Genomic DNA, 22,568 nt, shown 5'->3' with positions numbered 1-22,568 from the left:
ATAGCTTCAGATTCTTGGATATCTAATAATAGAAACTTGTTTTCTCTTTGTTTCTCTATAATTAAATTGATACTTGAAACTTTATTTCTATATTATTACTAGTACTAGTACGATGTAATGGACTTTCTCTTGAGCGCGTTTTACATGTATCACGGCCATTATCCGTGCAATTAATAGAATTATAGCAAAATGGAGAATATACCAAGGTTGGGGCAATAACAAGATATAACACATTGATAAGCAGAACATTGCCCTGAAATTAAGCATCTTACAAACATCACTGTGCACAAATTTTTATTTCTTCAAACTACATCCCCAGTTCATAATTTATTGTGCATAAAATCAAATTCAAGGACACCTCCTACAGATAGAATTATTCAAAGAGATACACTTGATCATATCCTTTCCTGCAAGTTGCAAAAAACCATGTTAGAAACTTTATGTGCAAGGTAATTAATTAATAACATTGTCACAAAGACATTTGGGGCTTACCCAGCCGTTCCACCAAAAGTAGGTTTGTAATTGTAGATGAGATTATCTCGCACTTTTTGAGCATCAGGTGTGTTTGTGGATTTCCTAGCTTCACTGTACCCAAATTCATCATAATTACAACTTTGGTCCCTCTAAAATGACCATTTATAATATGAGAAGAATAAAATGGATGGAAATATTAATGTTTGAGGCCTAACCTTATGAAAAAGTTTGCTGTGGACTGAGTAACCCGAATTGCATCCTCTGTGTGAGGGGCTTTCAAAGATGTAGCCCATTCAAAAGCATTTTTCTGTAACATTATTTGTAAAAGGTGCAATATAATTAAAATAAGAAATTGAGAATTAACTAATTAAAAATGGTGTTTGCCATTTAAAGCAATTTTATGAATTAATTACCTCTGGTTGCCATAGGTTGACAGTCACGGGATATTTCCTACCACGTGCTGTGGAAACGAAAGTCTAAAATAGCAATGATAATGTTAGATATCTTAACCAAAAGGTAAATACAAGTTAAAATATTATGCAAACATGTTGTTTAATTACGAAGAGAGGACAATATTAATTTAATACCTTTCCATCTCTATCCTCAGATGTTGCCAGAATCTCAAAAAAGTCAGATAACTTGGTATTATATTGAAGCTTGCGTGGGGATATGGCATACTGTCATGTAAAAAACATATCAAATTTAAACTACTGAATTTAAATTAAATATATATAGATATAATTAAAATTCAGTAAAAGCAAGATCGAGTAGCTAAGAGAACAATCAACAATATCAAATAGATGAAGCTAAAGAATGTCACAAAAAAAATGAAGTTAAAGAATGAAAAAAGTGAGTTATCCATCATTTCAGGATTTATTAATTAGTCACATACTCCCAAGTCATAAACTGAATGATTAATATAAGAAAAAGAACAAACTCACTTTATAGGTTAGTTGAAAGAAAAATATTTTGTATCTCTATCTTTATTTCAGAAAAAAAAAACAATTCAAAAAAGTAATGATGATAGTTTTTTATAGGAAAAATGACAATAGTTACATTTTGAATAGTTATGAAAAAATAAAAATAATTATATATATATATATATATATATATATATATATATATATATATGTTGATGGATAATTTAGAAATAAAAAATATGTATACGCAGGAAATAATTATCTTTATTAATAATTATAAATTAAATGCTTCATTGTAATGGATAACAATTAGTCCAGTCAAAATTTTAAATTCAGTAAAAGCGTCACACTATGTAATACTAAGTCATTGACAATACAAAACTCACACGATGATTGTGCAGGACGAGACAATCTGTCTTCAGCTGTGTCAACAAATCTGAAGGAAATCTATTAAAGAAACAAAAAAAAAGAAAAAGAAATGTTAACTATCATCATCTCTTGTTCTAACAAATAAAATTAAGGGATCAATGAATTTAATGCAAGGATTGTTAAGACTTTAGGTACACAAATATCTCAAATCTAGTATAAAAATATTGTAAATCTTTTTGAAATGAACATCATGAGTTCATGACCTCTAAAATGAAAGATATGCAGTAAAATAACAATTTAAGTTCAAACCAACTTTGTAAAATAGGAAGCGATAGAAACTTTTTTATTCATAAAATGTCCCTTCAAAGCATCGATCTTCAGATAACTAAAATGTATAATACTATAATGCAGAATGCAGATTATTTACCTTTGAAATAGACTTCCTTTAGCATTTGCTTCCTTCCACAATACAAGAGAACTTGGCAAACTCGACGCAGTAAATGGTTCAAGAATATCAGTTTGCTGTTTCCAATGAAAAGTAAAAAAAAAAAATACAATACATGAGAAAAATAAGTACAATACACAAAAAAGAAATATTAAGTTGTATTTTGTTATATTTTTAAAAATATTTAAACAAATCAAAAGATATTATATAGAAAATTCTTAAAAGACGATCTAAAGAAAGGTTATTGTAACGATATCGGCTATTTTCTTAGGACTGAAAGCATATATAGAAGAGAAAATTGAAGAAACTTTTTTTTTTTTACTGTATAAACACTTCTATTAAACTCCCATTCATTTAGAAAACAGATAAAAAGATATAAAGAAGAAATGATTAATACACATTTATACCAATTTATCCTCTCTTTTTTTTTTTTTTTTTACTGTTATGCCAATTTATCCTAAAACCTGTAATTACGTTCTAATCTTGACACTCACATATACAAAAAATAAAATAAAAATCTTGACACTGACCTAATATTTTCATTACTAAAATTGGAAGATATAAAATTATTCTAAATTCTTCTTTCTCAAATACTGTTTTTTTAGAAGGTCTTTTTAAAACAAATATGACTATTTTCTTGAAATAAGTAAAGTCGTCAAAAGTCACTCATTTATGAACGATTTAAAATACTATTAGCTTAATAAAATTACCTAATTAGTAGAAAAGCTTCTCTGACTCATCCCTATATTTTTTACATTTTAATTAGAAGAGTGAATTTTAAAAATCATGCATGATAAATCACAATTAATGAAGATAACTTACCTCGCTTACGATCCTTATTACGAGGTTTCCACCTAAGTTGAAGGCAATTACTGGGAAATGGTCTCCAGCATCATTTTTCTCTAAAGCTTTCTGGACAGATAAATAAAAATCGATAAATAAATTTTTAAATTGCACAACCACATATATCAACATGAATATCAACAATAAAAAATATTTTTTTTTCATATTCTAAGGGGAGCGACATCTCGAGTGACAAGGGAAAAATAGGAAAGAAAGAAAGAAAGTTTGATATGTGATGAAAAAATAAAAATAAAAATGTGTAAAATTTGGTTTTGTGTTTGTTCACACAAGTCAAAAGGATTTGATCCATGAAACTCAGGATTAAAATACGCTATCCTTGATCAATGTTAATTCACATTACAAAGTTTTAGTAATTCCCAGAAAAATACAAAACAAAAAACATTACAAAGTTACGTATTAGAAAAAATATAATCATATATATACCTTAAAAATGCGAATATCCCTTGTACCATATCTTCTTTCTTAATTTTAATTTTTTTGCTGATAGAAAAAAACATATACCTTAAAAATGTTTCCAAGAGTATCCAAATATGGACCAGAAACAGCCCACCCACCAGTGAAGAGCACTCCATTGACCAAATCGAGCTTCTGCAACAAGTGAAACCAAAAAGCAGAGTTAAGCTTCACAATGGTAAATTTCTTCACCCCGAGTAAAATAATTTAGCTCCTGAAATCTCTGGTTTAGTCATCCTGATCTCCTCGAAACTTATATAAAAAGCAAATTAAGTTCAAACCATTTTTAATCACCGATTAATCACTTCAATTCACAAGAGAATTTAGAAAAAAAAATACTTAATTAAGATTCGGTTTCTTAATTGCTTTATGTGTTCTTATACAATTAAAATTTATGTTTCATATATCTTCCTCACTCACAAAATTTATTTTTAATCATACGACACCACTTAAAAATCTATAATTAAGTTTGATTTCATGTTTCACTTTTCTTCTCAATATATTTATTTAATTTCTTAATTATCATTTTTAAATAAATTATAATTTTTTTATTTTTTTATCATTTTACATTTTTTAGTTATTTCAATAATTAATTTTATCAAATATTTATAATTTAATAAACAAATTTTCCAACTTTTAGATATCGGTTAACTTTTCATCTTTAAACTTTTAGTTAACTTTGTCAAATATTTAAATAACTGAGGAATCTAATTAAATATTTCAATAATTAAGAGATTAAATTAAATTTTAAATTATAATTAAAGGATCAAATATACATTTATGTTTTTTTAATACATTTTTATTAATAATTAAAGTTTATTAGAAATTACTCCTTTTATTCCTTTCAAAATGTCCAAATAAAAAACGTGGCTAAGTCCCTCTTATAAAAGATCCAATTTATCATATTTTTTTATAATTATTTTTATACAAAAATATTATTCACTAAAGTCAATTTTAGAATGACATAACAGAAAAACATAATTTATTAATATTTGTTAAATCAACCATTCTTAAAAAAACAATAACCAAATTTCGTAATCGGATAAATTTGTTGGTTCGGATCTTTTAATAAGAATAGGAGGGAATTTAGTTTTTTTTTATCTCACTTTTTTTATCTAATAAAAATCTCATGATTTTATTAGTATTTTAACAATTTTTAACTGCAAAGTGTATTAAAAAAAAAACGTATTTGAAAGTGTAATTCTAATGTTCTTAGAAAAACGAAGAAAAAAAAAAGGACAGTATTTTCGAGTACTACCTTGTTAAGGTTCTCAGGTGACTCATTGTAGATAAGGGGAATAACTCTAGCACCACCGGACTCCACGAATTTAACGTAGGAGGCGGCGATGTAAGAAACCCCGGTGGCGTTGCTGAGCCGGCCAGAGGCACCGTCGCCGGGGTGGGTCAGGATTCCGATCACCGGCTTGTAGTTAAGGCTTGGGTCGGTTGCAGTGCAACTCACTGAGTCATCGTCATGGAGTTGACTCGGTAGGAAAATATGGTCATCGTGGGAAGTAGCAGAGAGAAGGCATGTGAAGAGGGTAACGAAGAAGAAAAGACTCAGAACGCTGTCGTTTGGCATGTTGGAGAAGGGAAGTGATGGTTGGAGCTTGAAGCTATCGAGGGAGGTGTGGGATTATTTATGGTGTTAATTGGCACGTGGGAATTTTTTTTCCTAATATAACATTGATACGAAATAACTTTCCACAGCCGTGACTTGTTTTTATAGAAGATCAAATATATTTTTTAACCTAATTTATTTCATATTAAAAATTAATTAACATTTAAACATGAATCACTTAATTAATTAACAAATTATCACCGTTTGGGACAATTATTGTTGTTGTTGGTGTTGGTGGTAAGTGGGAACTGTTTGGATATACTGTACTTTTTTCTAGTAAATTTTTACGGTGTCTTTTATTGATTTTATTATTTTAGAAATTATATTACAGTCTGAATCCTCAGCCTGTTGGGGAAAAGAAAAAAAAAAGTTGTCAAAATAAATAAAATTCCCAGACCCTTTCGGTAGAATGCTCTCCCCAAAAATTAGTTTGAATTGAATTATTTTATTGTAAAAATTGTACTTAAATCAAATTAATTCTTTAAATTAATTTAAGAAAAGAACAAATTATTATTTTATAGAATCAATTTGATCAATCAAATTATTTCTATAAATTTAGTTAATTAAATTGATTATTATTTAAATATTTTTTATTTAAAAAATTAATTCAACTTTTAGAATCAATTTAAAATTAATTAAAAATTAATTTAATTGAAAATTAATTTAATTTTAAATCAGTTTAATTATTCATATATAAAACTCAACCGATTAAAATAATTTAAAATCAATTCAATTTAACTTTTTTTATCAAATTAATTTTTTTACACCCTATCTAAAACGAGCACAACAATCAATGCTCTTATGCTCATTATCTTCAAAGGATTACTGAGCCAGAAAAAAAATTGGTAACAGCGAGACACGTGTGATTGGATAGTTTTAATAGTACTGTCGATAAGATTCGTGTTTCATGCAACCATTATTCAAAAAGTAAATGCAGCAACGTGGTAGGGTCTTCATATATATTTTATATAATTCTCCACATAGTTTATACTTTTTTTAAAATCATCCAAGACCCACAGAGGAAAAGAAAGAATAAAAAATCTTTTTTAAATGAACTTATAAAATAAATATAGAAATGGTAGTAGCATTTTTTAAATTTATTGTTTTACGCCCGGCAGCAGAAAAATAAGACAAGAGTAGAAACAGGAGAAAAGTAAAATAATATTTAGTTGAATTGAAATAAAGTTATGCTAGCAGTATTTATTACATTTATTTATCTTTCTCTCTTTTTTTTTTTTTTTACTTCTCTTCCATCAAATATTTCTCTTTCATTGCTTTTGTTTTTGAATTTTCTACTAAATGAACCGTTGGATAAGAAGGAACACGAAGAACGAGAAGATAACCACGCTGAAAGCGACATCTTCTGACGAAACCTATACGCAGCGCAACATGTCGTTTCATGTGAGACATTAAAACATTCCTACATATTTCAATCGTTTTAGTTAATTATATAATTAATTCTTAATCTAAAATTTAATCATACTTAAGACTTTTTACACCTTTTCAAAAATATATTATACAAAAGTCAAATTCATGTTTACTCACACAATTTCAATGTGTGGTTTCAATTTAACTACACCTATTAAATAAAGGTATTTAATTATTTATAGACGAGTTGATCAACTTATTTTTTTTTTTAGGAAATCGAAATATTATATGATACTAGTATAATACTACTTATATTAACATTACATAGTAACATTTCTGTAAAAAAAAAAAAAAATACTCGTACACAGTAACATTTCAAAACGAAAGTTAAATTGGAACTAACTTTCATTTTAAAATTTATGACAAGTTGTTAAAAAGAAGGATAATATGAGCCTTGCATTATGGAGTTTAAGGTACACACAGTGATGACAGTGGCATTTCTTTCGTCCTCTTCTTGAGGCCCACTAAATGACTACCACAAAACCCCCATACCGTGAAATATCTGCCAAAAGAGTGAACCCACAAAATATTCGATTACGATTTGTCGATTCGATTAACTAAATCGAATTTTTTGAAAGATTTTTTGTTGACGGATTTAGAAAAAAATAAAACTAACTCCTCATGTTTGTTTTTAGGAAACCTCAATCATGTTAAATTAAATAATATATTTTTATATAAAAATATAAATTCATTTTTTATAAAAAAATACTATTAATTATTCCTAAGAGTGTAACTTTAGTGGAAAGATGTTTGCTAATATTAAGGTCGATAAAAAAAAATATGTTTAGTTGCGTCTTATAATTCATTTTTATAATTTGGTAAAAAAAAGTTATTTTACAAAAATACTAGTATTAATTATTCCTAGCAGTATAACTTTAGGGAAAAGATTCTTTTATTCATTTTAATTTGATATTAAAATAAAAAATTACGAATTAATAATATATTTTTTAACATAATCCTTAACATTTCGTAAAAAAAAAAATCCTTAACACATTTTAAATATAATTTTTATCATTAATTTTAATTCATAAAAGTTATTATTAAAAATCTCATTATTTAATAAATGTTGCACAAATTTATTTAACAATAGAAACATATTAATATCTGCATATTATGAATTGCGTTGTCAATTTTATTTTAAAAATAATTTTCGTAGACAGATGATAATTATTTTAGTCAATGGAAAAAATAATACTACTAGTAGTTTACTACAAGAAGCAAGAAACGACGCCGATCAATTGACGAAGTCGATGCCCCACAATTCGTACCCATTTAAACCAGTTTAATTTACAGGTATTCTCAATGTGTATCTTTTTTCGGTACGAGAATTTTTAGTAGGAGACAAAATTTTTTTTTAAGGGAAATAGGAGACACATATATATCAAGAGAAGATAAATATCTTACTTTTTATTGTTTAATTTCTTTATATATACCTAGGGGCGGAGCTAGAACTTTTGTTATGAGAGAAAAATACAAAAATTAAAATGAAACTAATTATTTAAATTATATTAATAACTAAAAGATTCATTATATTGATCACATATTATGAAAATGATATTTATATAAATTAAATAAAAGCAAGATTATGATTCTACAATTTAAGAAAAGAGATTTGATTTTTAAAGATTAAGTAATCAAATCTAATGATAGTATTTATAATTCAACATCATGTTTCAACTTTTAAAAACACAATTAATATTTATATTTTGTTAAAACAAGATATAGTTTTTAATATGAGAAGAATATATAAGAACAAGGAATTAATTTTTACTTACTTTTAATGTAAAGACAGCATCATATATAAATATATTTAAAGTTAAAATACATTTTTCATCATCATAAATATAAAAATATTTAAAATTTATTATTATAAAAATTTTAATATATTTTTATTCTCATAAAATTAAAATGTATCATTTTTAAGTTCAAAATAAGTCATAAATTCTAAATCATAAGATAAATAAACATTCAAATGTTAACATAAACGATGAGAAATCATAAAATTACCAAATACTACAAAGTCAAACGTAAGTTAATGATAAATGATGTTCAATAAGATATTTTAGTTAGTTTTTAATTTTTTTATTAATTAAAAAAATTAATTATTCTACAAACAAGTTTTTTTTAGTAACTTCTTAATGACTTATAATGTTTTTTAAAATGTCAATTCCTAATTTTTTATATTTTATTTCACTTTTATTTTTAATATATTTATTCATTATTCTTAATACTTGTTTTTAAATAAATAATAGATTTATTATTTTTCAGTCATTTTGTACTTTTTAATTATATTAATAACTAATTTTTATTGAATATTTATAATTTAATAAGTTAATTTTTTAATTTCTAACTACCAATTTTTAACTTTTAGTTTCCAATTAATTTTTCCAACTAATTTTGCCAAACACAATTCTAATCATAATCAAAATTCATTATAAGAACTCAAAAGAGTCCAATCTCATAGGAGATCACAAAGGCAGCTATTCCACATATTCTTAACCAAGATGAGCCAACGATCACAATTACTACTCTACAAATTTGCAAGCAAGAGGATGTATTATCTTGTGATCGGGAGGACGAAATTAAGGTAAAATTAGGTATTGTCTTCCTATTTTGTAGGACAATTCAAAATTTGAATTTTTGAAAAAATTGAATAAGATACAATCAAACAACTTTTATAAAAACAATTTTATAAAGTACTTTGGTTTGAAGTTATTTTTTCAAACAGTTCAAATATTTTAGGTTTGATTCAATCCAATTTGATTATCTATGTAATACATATTTTTGGTTTGGTATATTCAAAGAATTGAACAAAACATTTTTATAAAAATGGTTTGGATAATTGAATAGTTTTTATAAAGTAGTTCGGTTTATTTTTTTCCTCAAAATGATTCAACTTTTATAATTAATTTCGATTCAATTTTTGATTGTATTGATTTGGTTCATTTTTTATTATCACACTCCAACTAATTTCTCAACTTCCAAGCACTAGGGCTAGTTTCCCTTAACCTTTGTTGTAAAACAAGATGGTAGAAGTGCAGTTGACCTACAAGGCCCAATAGTAGTTTTGGGCTGAACACGTTACGTATGACCAAAAACATCGGATGTGAATTACTTAATGGATTATCATTTTCCTACAAAATAAGAAATGATTTATTATTTTGATTAAATAATGAATTTATTGCATCGAACACATGAGATTTAATATGGTCCTCATAAAATAAAATAAAAGTACATATTTATTTTAGAACATTGTGAAATAAGAAAAACAATGCTATTGATGTGAGCACCCACATCATTACCATAATACTAAGTTCACCCCCTTCCAATAACTGATTTATTTTATTGAATTTAATATTTTAGACTATCTATTACAATGATAATTTTTTAATTTTATATAATTAAAATATATAATAAATTAATATCTTTAAACATATAAGTTTTATTTTAGATTAATAGTAAATAATTTAAATTGTGATATAAAATTATTTTTAACTATTGACTTTCTTTTAAAAAATGATCAATTTAATTTAAAAATAGAGATAAAAGAGGATAAATTAAGAGAAATTGACAGCTAAGAAGATCATGCATACAAATAAAAGGGTTGCTTGGTGGCATTTTTTTGGATTAATCATAGTTGGGAATACATCTCATATATATAACTAGGTATAGAAATTGTATACATGTTCTCTCATTACAGCAGAAAACTAGTTACCTTTTTTGGGCTGGGTTTATTGTTTATTCTATAAACAGGCTGGCGCTAGTACCCCTAGTACCTCCTTCAATCAATTTTTATCTATTAAAAAATAAATGTATACAAATAAAGTGTGGAAGGAACTTTTTAGGTTAGTTAAGTGGTAGAATATTGAGAATACCTTGAGAAAATAAGGAAGTATTAATATTTAAAATATGTATATAATTTAATTATATTTGCTGTATGAGAAAATGGATAATTAAATGAAAATTTTATAATATTTAAAAGATTAAACCGTTGGACAAGTGACCTCAATAACTTAAAAGAGGGTGAATTAAGTTTTAAATTTTTTTCACTAACAAATTTTAATCTCTTTTTAAATGATATATGATAGGCTCTAAATGCAGAAGAAGAAGAAAAAGAAACAATTAATTTAGTAATATTTTTTTAAATGCATAAGACAAAGTAAATTGTAATAAAATAACTTAGATGAAGGAAGAGAGAAATACAAACTTAATTTATACTGGTTCGGCCACTTTCAGTGCTTACGTCTAGTTCTCAAGCAACCTACTTGAGATTTTTTACTATCTCTGTAAATCCTTTATAGTCGTTGAACACACCTTGGGATCCTTCACCTTTGTGTTCAAGATTCTCACAAATCAAGAAACAAACCGTCTCTTGATTACAAATGAGTTTATGAGATGTACAGATTGATTTCTCTCATTTAGAGTAGATGATACAAATTGGAGATCTTAGAAGAATTCTCAATAGATTTACAAGTGTTTAACCAATAGTTGTTTAGAGACTATTAGACAATTAAGTTCTCTTAGAACATCTCTATTTTTTTTCACGAAATCAAACACATATATATAGGCCCATTGTACCTTTTCAAAATGGTTTGAAGAGATGTGTTTTTTCAAAAAACTTTTATGAAGTTTTCTCAATGGTAATTGATTACGAATTCTAATAATCAATTACACAGTTATATTTCTGAAGAGTCATAACTTTTCAAAGGTTTTTTGAAATCTGTTCACTATTAATCGATTACAGGATTTTGGTAATGGATTACACAAATAAAAATTCAAACAGTTTTCTGTCGTTAGTCAAAAGTATCTTCACAAACTCTCTGGTAATCGATCACACAGTCTGGTAATCGATTACCAGTCCAAAAAGATAAATGTCTTTTTAAACTGATTTAACCTTTGATAAAAGAATGCTTGATATTAAAGATGTTGAGGCCAAATTAAAACAATCAAATTGAAATTTTTTAAGCAAATTTACTAAGTTCTTATCTTAGATTTACTTGATCTTATTCTTTTAACTTGATGCAATTCATGCTCATCAAATAACATGATGAAAACCTACATGATATTGATTCACATGCAAATTCACATTTTGCATGGGTTGTTAGAATGTTGGTCTATTAATTTTAATTAGACCAGCCGAATTTTGGGACTTTTTGGAACGAAGTTTGATTTCCCTATGAAATTGACAGAAGCAGACTGCAGTTAGTACACGCAGCTTCCTTCCATTGATATGCCAATTTTCCATGGGGTTGTTAGAATATTAAACAACATATTAAATGGTGATATATGTGTGTGTGATTCTTCGCATAAGGACATGATTTTAAAAATATTCATATTCAGGAAGAAAATCTATGAGATTATTCTACAGATTTTTAACGATGAGTATTTTATATATTTATCCTGCTGCTAATGTTGAACTTGACTATGCAAATGCATGGTAAGTGACATACTTGGGCTGCACTTCTCATTATCCTAAGAATTATAGCGACTTACAAATATACAAGGACAGTATTCACATGACATTGACAACTAATCTTTTCTGATGATATTTTTACTCTGAGGTGATGTCAATTGTTAACTTTACAATTGAACTTAGAGCGATTTAAATATCACTAAAATTATTTTGTGTCATGTCATCAACATAAACCAATTTTTCATTTGATAGACTATGGTGGCTGAATTTGTAGACTTCAAAAGACTTAACAGCCATCAAAATTGGAATGTGTAACAATTTAAAGATCAATGTTCAATTACACATTCAATAAATAAGAAAAAACCACATCTATGTTCAAAACGTCAATATTTTTTATTTATATAGAATTAGATTAACAATATTTTATCTTTCTAAAGTATATATATATATATATATATATATATATATATATTCTCAAGATTTTAGGTTGAATAAAATATAAGTACGTGAAAATGACTCGTAAACTTATTAAAAGTAGATTTGTGTGATTTATTTGTGACTCATGTATATAGAGATCTTTAGGTGCCTTTTTGGTAGTGTAGACTATAGAGATCAAGTGGTGTGTCTTACTTATATGAGCTAATTGACGGTCATGATTGCCATGGCATATTGAGAGCAATGACTAAGCTTTAATGACTATCATTGTATATGTACTTGTCGATGGAAAAATGTTTTTGCTTGTGAGGGAACATGTCATGTGCCAAAGAATCTCACTTGAGAGGGGAATTATTAGAGTTCAAGGATCAAAGTGTGAAGATAAATTCTCACACATTGGATATGAAAGAGCAAATCAAACAACATATAAGTGATGAGAAATACACATAAACTTTTCATCTTAAATTTTGGATTGAATGTAGTGTTAAATTTAGTTGTGTAATTTGTTCTTACATGAGGTATGAAGATCTCCTAATGCACAAAATTTAAACCTTTTTTGTGTGCCATATATGCTGATTTCAATCCATAATTAACTTTTTGTAGCCCAAGCAGATCAACAAGCCATACTCACAGCAAATAATATTATATATATATATATATATATATATATATATTTCTTTTTTCGGGGAATAAAAATTTTATTCATAGCAAAGAGTACCAGAAGTACTGATCAGTTCACTACAGTAAAATTTCATCTCAATTCTTAACCAAGCTGTGACTGAATGATAGTTTTAGAAAACAAGTTTCTTATTTACTTTTAGCAACTAAAGTATAGGGGTCCCTCAATCACTATAAAAAGACGTTTTTAATGAAGGTAACAAAAATCCATAGAATTAAACCTGTGCCAAATGAAGTTACCAATGCATTGCCCTCCTCAATAAAACAAATTTTGTAGGAACATGCAAATACAGATCACTACTCCCATAAACTTTATCTAATTGAACAGATTATTCAGTGGAGGATAGCATTGTAAAATGCCTCTAATAATTGAAATCAAGTCCATAGTCAGATAACAGGAGGTAATCTGATGAGGATAATTGGTTCTGAACGATATGGTCATCCTGAATCACTTCCATAGGCTCCAGTTTTGTGGATGAAGAAAGTGATGATGAAAATGGGTATCCTTCTTTGCTTGTGAGGGTGCTAGTGAAGCTAAGGATCATAGAAGAGCCAGAAGAAAAAGCTGGTTCCATCATTATCTCAGGACTTAAAGAGCTTTTGCAATTGTGATGTCCATAATATGTTGTCCGGTACAATGGAGGGTCCTCTTGAGTTCTCTGAACCTGTTTGGTTGCTGGACAACCCTGATCATACTTGTGAGTGCATCTGTAGTAGCTCCTACACACATTCATTATTTAAACGAGATTGGATAAGAGCCCTATGGAGGGAAAAACAATTTTTTTTTTATCCGTCAAAATAAAAAATAGATACTAAGGATTAATTACAACAGCTCATGTACCTGTTAAATCAACTAAGTCAGACTCCCTTAGGTTGAGAAAGATACAATTTTTTTTTTATCCAAGAGAAAGGTACAATTTGAAATTGAAGAATATATACCTGAGGTATTTTGCATTCAGTGTTATCTTTTGTCCATATTTTCTCCATGCATAGCCATCTTCCAGCAGAATTGAGCTGTTCGTCTCCCATGTTGGTGCACTTGATCTCATGAAGACGAAAATTAAATCCAATTACAAAAGTTCTTATTTATTTAATAATCGAGTAATCTATACTAACTAAAATAATTATGAAATCAATTAATATAGCACAAAATATATGACAATTAATCCAGTGATAGTGTAATCATGGTTATTCAATCTGGCTGTCCAAATTAAGGCGTGCTGTTAAACTGCAACAAATATTTGACTAAAAGTAATTGGTTCAGTTAATTATACGGGGTCTTAATTACTTTTCTGCCTATATGCATATCAAGGGAATATTTCCATTTCAGAACAATATACACTATGCTAATAAACATGTTTGAAATAGAAAGCTTTGGAATTTATTTGCAAAATTAAACCACGTATTAACTTGGGGGAGTTTTTCAAATATGATAATCAACAATAATCTTCACACATATTTTGCTATGTATAGCAAAAGCAAGACTTAAAATTAGTTCTTACTTTCTCTTGTAGCACCCTCTTCGTTTTTCAGCGTGGAAGAAACTCTTGCAAGCCTCATCCGTACCCTGAGTCTCTGGACATTTCACGGACGAAGGGGCATCTTTGATAGTGTATTTGGAGACATCATTAATATTATTAGTGTTCAATAGCAAAAGGGTATTTGTGAATGAACACAACACCTTGCGCACAAGATCTTCAACCAAAGGTTGCACTGACCCTTCTAGTTCTACATCTTCATGAGTAGTGTTGGATTTATGAACAAGTACTTCAAGTAACTGGTTTGCTGTCTCACACCCTTTGATCAGCTCTTCTTCCATTGCCCTTTTTCCATTTGAAGGCTGATTCTCCATTGCTGTTTAATTTGGAAGCTCGAACAGATTGGAGACTCGATAAGAAACGAAGAGACACAGTGCCTTTTATTCAAATAGATCTGTTCAAGTAGCAATTATTGAATTCCTCATTAGAAATGGTCGGCACAGTAGACAAAAATCGTTGTTATTTTTATTTTATTTGATGGGTCCAGAGAGTTGCTAGGGTTTACTTCAACCATGTTTAGTCAAACAGATTAAAGGTAATTAGGAAACCAGTACCAAAAAGTTAAGTGAATTTTACATTTTTCATGCATTGCTTCTTGGCTTGTTAAAGGTAAAGATTATATTCCGTAGGATTACTCCTGTACATCCATCTTGTTTTTGGTGCATATTGAAGTTTTTTTGGTAAATATACTCTTGTATCCATCTTAAATATCAATTAAATGTTTATTGAATTTATTAAACGCTAGTTGTGTTTAATTAATTTTAGTTATTATTTATAAAACTTGAAGAAAGAGTTTTAAAATTCATAATGATATTTTTTATTCTTCAAATTCATAATATTATCCTATTTAATATGATATTTGAATATTGATGATCTAGAAAAAATAACATTAAAATTAGAAAAAAAAACCTATATTGATAAAAAAAGAGAAAAAAACATGCATTAGTATAATCATCTTATCACAATTTACAATTATTGTGTAAGATAAATTTATTAACTTTTATAATAATTATCTTAACAACATATCAATAATAATTTATAATTAAATAATAATATAAAATTATTTGATATTTTCTGTAAATGATCATTAAATTCTTAATATTACACATCATATAATAAATTTAATTTTGATTAATTATTAATATAGTAATTTTATATTATTAATCAATTAAATTTGATTTTAAATATATTTTTGAAATAAATATTAAAAACAACAATTTTACCCATTAAATATCAATATAAAAATATTTACACTCTTAATACATTTCAAATAAATTTTTAGAAAATAATACTGTGAATCACACATACAACACCACCTGGATAACTAACCTTAGTATTGTGGTACTTCCATAATAAAATTAATATCAATATCCTATAATTTGCCAATTCTCCAGTAAAAAAAATGCTAATTATTGATGGAATAACTCTTGTTATTGGTTGTCTGTTGAATAACTTTTGTTGGTTGTTAGACCTTTATCTAAAAAAAAAGTGAAGGTTGTTAGCCATTTCGGATGTGACTAACCTGATGTCTTTTGATTGGTCTGTTTGATAACTAATATACTTCCATGGGGAAAAAGTGGGGTGGTTTTCTTTTTAAGTGGACCATGCATGTGTGGAAGTTTTATGTAATGAAAGGTAATTGAATAAATTCGTTCCCACGATATAAATTCAAGTTATTATTCTGTAAAAGTTAAAGAACTCAAGGTAATTAATTATTGACAGATGCCTTGGTGATTTTCTTTATATGTTGAATACTGTAAAATTTGTATTAAAGAACTCAAGGCATCTGTCAATACTTTCTTAAAGTAGTTTATCAAAGAAGGTTACAACAAATTAAATTAATCAATATTGATATTTGATGGTCATATTATAGTGAATTGAAGTATAATAAACTTTCTCCCCTGCCATGCATACTTTTTCACACCACACATTCCATCAGCACTGGAGAAATCCTCAACTTAATAAAGAAACAGAAAAGTAGTAGATCAGGCTATAGCGAATATTCATTCCCTTAGCTATACATTGAATATTGGAATTAAGCAATGAACTCATCAAATAGGTAAAACTCACTCGAGACTATTTGCTTTAATCACAAAGCAATCTGTTTCTACTTTCTACTATTTAGTAGTCAATCCTTTGGCTATGATATTTAGTCCTACTGTATGGTATTCATGATTATTTACTCGATCCATGTCCTGGTGAAAGTCCTTTTCTAATCTCTCCAACAATTTTCAACAAGGTGGGAAATCTATAATTAACGGAGTAACTTTTTCTCCTTAATTTCTATGAATTATTTGTCTTTTGAGTGAACGACTAATCAACAATCTATTAAACAATTAAGCTTAATATAGAAAATACTAGATTTTCCTAAGCTTAAACCTGAGAAATAATTCTCACATAATAGTGTTTTATGATATAACGAAACTATTTTTGGTCTGGTTTCTCTTAAATTTTAATCAACATGCAGTTATGGACGGAACTAAGCTCTTTTCCTGAAGAAACAATGGTTGTCTAATTTAAGTTGTAAGCCAAAACATAGCTAGCTAGCTAGGTGATCGAGTCTGGCCAATTCTAATTAATGAGGTTTAGCTCTCCAGTATTTATCTTATTGATTTAGTTTCATTAGAGAAATGTGTACGGCCTTGTACTCCTCTTTATTAATAAAGTTATACTTATAAAAAAAAAACGAGCTTTAGCTCAGCAGATTGGATTAAACAGGTTGATAAAAGAGCCCAGTTTAATTCTTGATAATGATTATACTTGATAATTATATTTTGTAATTACCATATTGTAGTTTTTTTTTTTTTTACGTTTTTGGTATTTCTTGATTCTGAAATAGGGCAATTTTTCCTTCTAATTAACAACCTTATTTTCTGAAACCAAAGAAAGAGTCATAAAATCATGATACAAGAAATTACATCCTTGTCATTAGATTAATGACTTGTTTGCAATGATAAATTTTGAATAATTTATTTGATCATTGAGAATTCCTCAAGTAATTAACTTTTTCTCGTACAAGATTTTAGACCTAAAATGAAATGCTAAATAAAAAAATTGAGCATCAGACAAATCATAGTATAAGAAAAACAAAAAGAGGAGCCCAAGGAACACATTCTCTATCATACTTTCTTAAACATATTCTTTTAACTTAATTGGTTAAAATTTATTAAAATCTATAAAATCAAGAGAGAATAATTAAATATGATATATCATCTGTAATTTTTTTATTACAAAAGAGTGTGATAGAAAATATGTTAATATTTTTTAATTAAATAATATATTACTCCTTCTGTTTCAAAATAAGTGTTATTCTATATTATTTTACACAGATTACGAAAAATTAATTAATAAATAAAAAAGAATAACAATTTTATAAAACTAACTTTATTAAATAAAAAGAAAATAGTATTAGAATTACATTGAAAAACTAAAGCAAAACTTATAAAAATATTAATGAAAAAATAATTAATATTAAATTGAAAACTAATAAAATACTTATTTTATATTTTTTTTCTTTTTATGTACAATAAAAAACAAAAATTAATATTTTTTTTTGTTTACAACGACAACAATAAAATTTGAACCTAATCTTGTATATATTATCTTGTTTGACCGACCCCGGTAGGTTTTTAACGGCTGTCATGAATAAGATAAAAATAATGAAATGTCTTAAAAACTTGAAGTTTTTCTGTTTGAAAATGAAATCTTTATAAAAGATAATTATGCTCAAGTTAAGTAGAATTATTACAAAAAGATGATAAAATTTTCATTTTTAGCATTTAAAATAGTTGCATAACTCAAACTTAAAATAACTGATTAAGTTAAAAAATTCACATTCATTGACTCATGCGTTTAATTGTAAATTATGGGTTAAGTGACAATTTTTTTAAACTAGCTATTTGATTTAGTTTGTCATCCTCTCAACTGATGAATTTTATTTATGTATATAAAACAACTAGCAGGCCGTCAAATTGATTAACATGTATTACAATGTAGTATAACAGGGTACCTACAAAAATTATCACATCATAATTAAGACGACATACGATCCATTTTAAAATGGTTTTTTGTTTAGGAAAGATAGTTAAAAAAGCCATCAAAATTATCTTTACAAACTTCTTAGGTTACACTTAGACAAAGATAGATAAAAATAAAAGATGAGTAATTGATATGATGAGTAGAGGTCTTAAGAGACATAAAGTAAATTTAAGAATGAAATCTTTTATTTACTCATAAAATAGTTTATTAAAAGAAAAATTTTTGAATTTTTTTAATTATTAATTATTAAATCTTTTTTTTCTAAATAAAGCTATAATATTAATAAAGAGTTATTACTTATTAATTATTACTTACAGTATCAATAAAAAGATTAACAATACTTATAATATTTTAATTAAAATTTATTTTCAAACATAATTTTATAATAATTTTTTTGAGGTAGATTAATATTAAAAAAAAATGTTGGGGTCTTTTTTTATTAGCATAAAGCCCTTGTTTGGGCTACTTAAACCTTACGTCGGCCCTGATGATAAGTGAAATAATGTGATAAGAAGAAATGAATAAAAAGAAATAAGAAATGTTGACATTATGTTTACATTTAATGGGTATCAAATAAATAATTAGTACCTAGTATCTATAGTTTTTTTTATTTATGAAATTAATAAAATAATTTATTAATATTAATTAAAATAACTTACCTAAAACACTTAAATAAATGCAAAGTATGCACAACAGAAGTGTTTCATTTTTTTTATTACTTGAATGATATATTTTGTACTTGATAAAATTAGATTTGGTTTAAGGTAAAGACAAACATTGTTCATATTTTCTGTTTTTGATTGGTGTATTGACCATGTAACTTGTCTTTATTTATCCTCTTGATCTTACAAGACTTTTGTATCTTGATTAGAGTATTTCTTTTATGTGTTTCTTAATAAAATATTATTTATAAATAATGGGAGGTGAAAATTAATAATAAAATGCTTTTTATTATTGAATAAAATTTATCAAAATTTTGTAACTTTAAATAAATTTCAACCAATAAAAAGATAAATATATTCAAAAGGGAGTAATACTAGCATTTAAAAAAATCCAAATGAAATTGGTTTTGAGAAATGGATATTATCCGTATTAATTAGCAATAATATTGATTTTTATTAATACCACAAATAGTTGGTATGTTTTTATAGTTTATAAAACTTAATTAAAAAAACGCGTACAAGGGACATAAAATATTTGGACATCTTTCGGCATCATAAATATTTTCATATCTTTCATGTATAGAAATGAAGTGAAAGCCACTAACAAAAATAATATCATGAATTACCTCATATCTTGAATTTTGAAGCACTTGCAACATGGCTTCAAATTTTCATAGCTTTATCCACATATAGCAGAGAGATGGACTGGGGCGATGGAAGGAGAGAAAAACTATTAGAAAGCAACAAGTGGCAGTAATCTTCTTCATCTGCACTTGTTTTACTAATTAACAAGTTGCTTCTGCTGCCATTCTACGATACAAAGGCTTATTCTTCTCCATCCAAGAGCTGATTAGTTCCGAATTAGGTATTTTATTGTAGCTAGAACCTACTTTTCCACTCTCCAACGAATGCATGCGCATAGTGACGTCACCAGGATTGCGTAAGGGGTTCCAGCTGTGACGCTACGTGATGAATTAATTACTCAATTAAATTCAATAACACTGACCCCTCCTCCCCGGTTAGTGACAAATACACTTTCTTTAATTAAAGAAAAATAGAAGAAATTAGGAAGGAAAGAGATAAGAAACAAATTAAATATTTACAATTTATTTTAGACAGATGCTAGTATGGCTGCCCTTTTTCATGCTTTTCTTGTGTTATCATTTTAAAATGATGTCATTTTAAAAATATAACTTTCAAAACAACATTATTTTAAGAAGATAATACGAAAAAAGATAACAGAAAAATCAATTTTGTGATAATATAGACCACCTTTATAGATAATTTATTATGATGCATGGATCACATTAATTTTATTTAATCTCACGGTTATATCATGCATTCACTTACACCAGATTATTCTGCCCCTAACTCTCCACAATCCCTCCCCTAGTCAGCGGGCAGCGGCCATGGTGACCACCTCCGCAACACTGAGTCGGCAACCACTGCAATCACCATGCCACTATCGTTAGCTCATAATAATCGTCATTTCATATTCATGACTATTTTTGTTGTCATTGTTGATGCTACCAAGCACAATTTATTATTTTTGGTGTGCAATAAACAAAAATCCCGATGGCAAGGTGCGTGAGCTAGGAGGTCATTTCTCTAACGAAGACAAGTTGATTTTCCTATACATGATCAAACATATGTTGATGATGATGGGTGGGTGGTAGGAAGGGGTGGGGGAAGAGTGGTTGTGGTGGATGTTACTCATTTATAATATTGTTTGGATCATACTATATTTGGATTCATCATGCATTAAGAACAAAGAGCTGGTCTAAATCAGAGAGACGAATTTTTTGGTTTGGTTATAATTTGAAATTGAAGAATATTTATATATATACCTGAGGTATTTTGCATTCATTGTTATTTTTTTTCCATATTTTCTCCATACATAGCCATCTTCCATCAGAATTGAGCTGTTCGTCTCCCATGTTGGTGCACTTGATCTTAATGAAGACGAAAAATTCAAATTATAAGTTATTTAATTATCTGATCTACTAATTAATAATACTAGCTAAACTATTTATGAAATTAAATCACTAGCAATATATGACAATTAATCCAGTGACTGTAATCATGGTTTATCAATCTGTCTGCCCTAGCCAATACGCTATTAAAGCTGCAACGAAATTAATTGACTAATTATTTAAAGATTTTGGTTATTTGGTTAATTGATTATACGGGGAGAAATAGCATAAATCTTTTGCCTATAATTATCCAGGGATTTTTTTTAAAAAAAAATAGTGTCTAGGGAATATTTTCAATTCCTCACAATATATGTTTGAAGGGAAAAGCTTTGAAATTTATTTGCAAAATTAAACCCACGTGCAGACGACTAGATTAGAATAATTGAGCGATTAAATAGCTATAAAAATTAAAGCGACAAAATATATATTAACCTAGAATTAAATTGTCAGAAAATGCAGTAATAAAAAGAATATCCCTAATCATTGAGATTATCGACAATGAACTTTGATCTATCATTTCTTAAAAGAGGGAAAAATACATATCATTAGCTTCTGCATCATGACGGAAAAAAATGGTCCTCCAATTTGATTGGGAAAATACCATCTTTAATTGATCTTTCATGACACAAATACTATTGTCAAACATAAAAAGGATTCAAATATGACAACTAATCAACAACAATCTCACACATAATTTGCTATATACCAAAGACCAGACCTAGAATTCTTACTTTCTCTTGTAGCACCCTCTTCGTTTTTTAGCGTGGAACAAGAAACTCTTGCAAGCCTCATGTGTATCCTGATGAGGCTAAGATCTTTAACAAATGGTAAGCATTGACGACCCTTCTACGTTTCCATCATGAATAGTGTCGGATTTATGAACAAACACTTCTTCTTCAATTAACTGGTTTGCTATGTCACGCCCTTTGATCGGCTCTTTTTCTATTGCCTTTCATCTTCCATTTGAGGGGTGATTCTCCATTGCTGTTTTGGAAGCGCGATGAGATTGGAGACCCGATGAGAAGCGAAGAGACACAGCTAGTGCCTTTTATATTCAAATTAGATATCTTCAACTAGCAATTTTAAAATGGTTGTTCTTCAGAGTCGGGACAAAAAATTCCTTATTAGAAAGGCTTGGCTCACTAGCCAAAGAGTTAAATTACTACCAACGAATATTAACTTGCCACGCGTTAGGGAGAAGGTTTTTATTTTTATAGGAATGGGTCCTGAGTGTTTGCTAGGGTTTACTTCAAGCTG

At 27.5% G+C, this 22,568-nt stretch overlaps 2 protein-coding genes across 3 annotated transcripts; both read right to left on the bottom strand.

Annotated features, from left to right (window-relative positions):
- Positions 1-207: 207 nt before the first annotated feature.
- GH (gamma glutamyl hydrolase) lies at positions 208-5,137 on the bottom strand. Its single transcript, NM_001248620.2, has 10 exons — positions 4,784-5,137; positions 3,574-3,660; positions 3,031-3,120; positions 2,191-2,285; positions 1,781-1,841; positions 1,062-1,151; positions 888-950; positions 690-781; positions 493-585; positions 208-407 (listed from the first exon to the last, which is right to left on the bottom strand). Exons 1-10 carry the CDS (start codon positions 5,105-5,107, stop codon positions 374-376), a joined length of 1,029 nt encoding a protein of 342 aa, NP_001235549.2. The 5' UTR covers positions 5,108-5,137; the 3' UTR covers positions 208-373.
- Positions 5,138-13,074: 7,937 nt separating this feature from the next.
- LOC102659367 (WRKY DNA-binding transcription factor 70) lies at positions 13,075-22,347 on the bottom strand. Of its 2 annotated transcripts, none has more exons than XM_006594660.3 (7): positions 22,043-22,347; positions 21,186-21,290; positions 20,689-20,783; positions 19,965-20,300; positions 14,603-15,032; positions 14,040-14,144; positions 13,075-13,820 (listed from the first exon to the last, which is right to left on the bottom strand). In XM_006594660.3, exons 5-7 carry the CDS (start codon positions 14,950-14,952, stop codon positions 13,463-13,465), a joined length of 813 nt encoding a protein of 270 aa, XP_006594723.2. In that variant the 5' UTR covers positions 14,953-15,032; positions 19,965-20,300; positions 20,689-20,783; positions 21,186-21,290; positions 22,043-22,347; the 3' UTR covers positions 13,075-13,462. The 2 variants fall into 2 exon arrangements, with proteins under 2 accessions (XP_006594723.2, XP_040864331.1); XM_041008397.1 differs by having other exon boundaries at positions 14,040-14,138.
- Between the last annotated feature and the right edge of the window lie 221 nt (positions 22,348-22,568).

This window comes from Glycine max, chromosome 13 (assembly GCF_000004515.6).
Source record: "Glycine max cultivar Williams 82 chromosome 13, Glycine_max_v4.0, whole genome shotgun sequence".
NCBI classification, from domain to species: Eukaryota; Viridiplantae; Streptophyta; class Magnoliopsida; order Fabales; family Fabaceae; genus Glycine; species Glycine max.
This window is presented reverse-complemented; position numbering and strand designations above follow the sequence as displayed.

Coding starts and splice junctions, on each gene's coding strand:
- GH (NM_001248620.2), bottom strand. CDS start 5,107: ATGCCAAACGACAGCGTTCTGAGTCTTTTCTTCTTCGTTACCCTCTTC. Junction 3,661..4,783: donor CACCTGAGAACCTTAACAAG/GTAGTACTCGAA, acceptor CACTTGTTGCAG/AAGCTCGATTTGGTCAATGG. Junction 1,152..1,780: donor TCGTCCTGCACAATCATCGT/GTGAGTTTTGTA, acceptor TTTACATGACAG/TATGCCATATCCCCACGCAA.
- LOC102659367 (XM_006594660.3), bottom strand. CDS start 14,952: ATGGAGAATCAGCCTTCAAATGGAAAAAGGGCAATGGAAGAAGAGCTG. Junction 14,145..14,602: donor AGAGGGTGCTACAAGAGAAA/GTAAGAACTAAT, acceptor CGTCTTCATGAG/ATCAAGTGCACCAACATGGG. Junction 13,821..14,039: donor CTGAATGCAAAATACCTCAG/GTATATATTCTT, acceptor GAATGTGTGTAG/GAGCTACTACAGATGCACTC.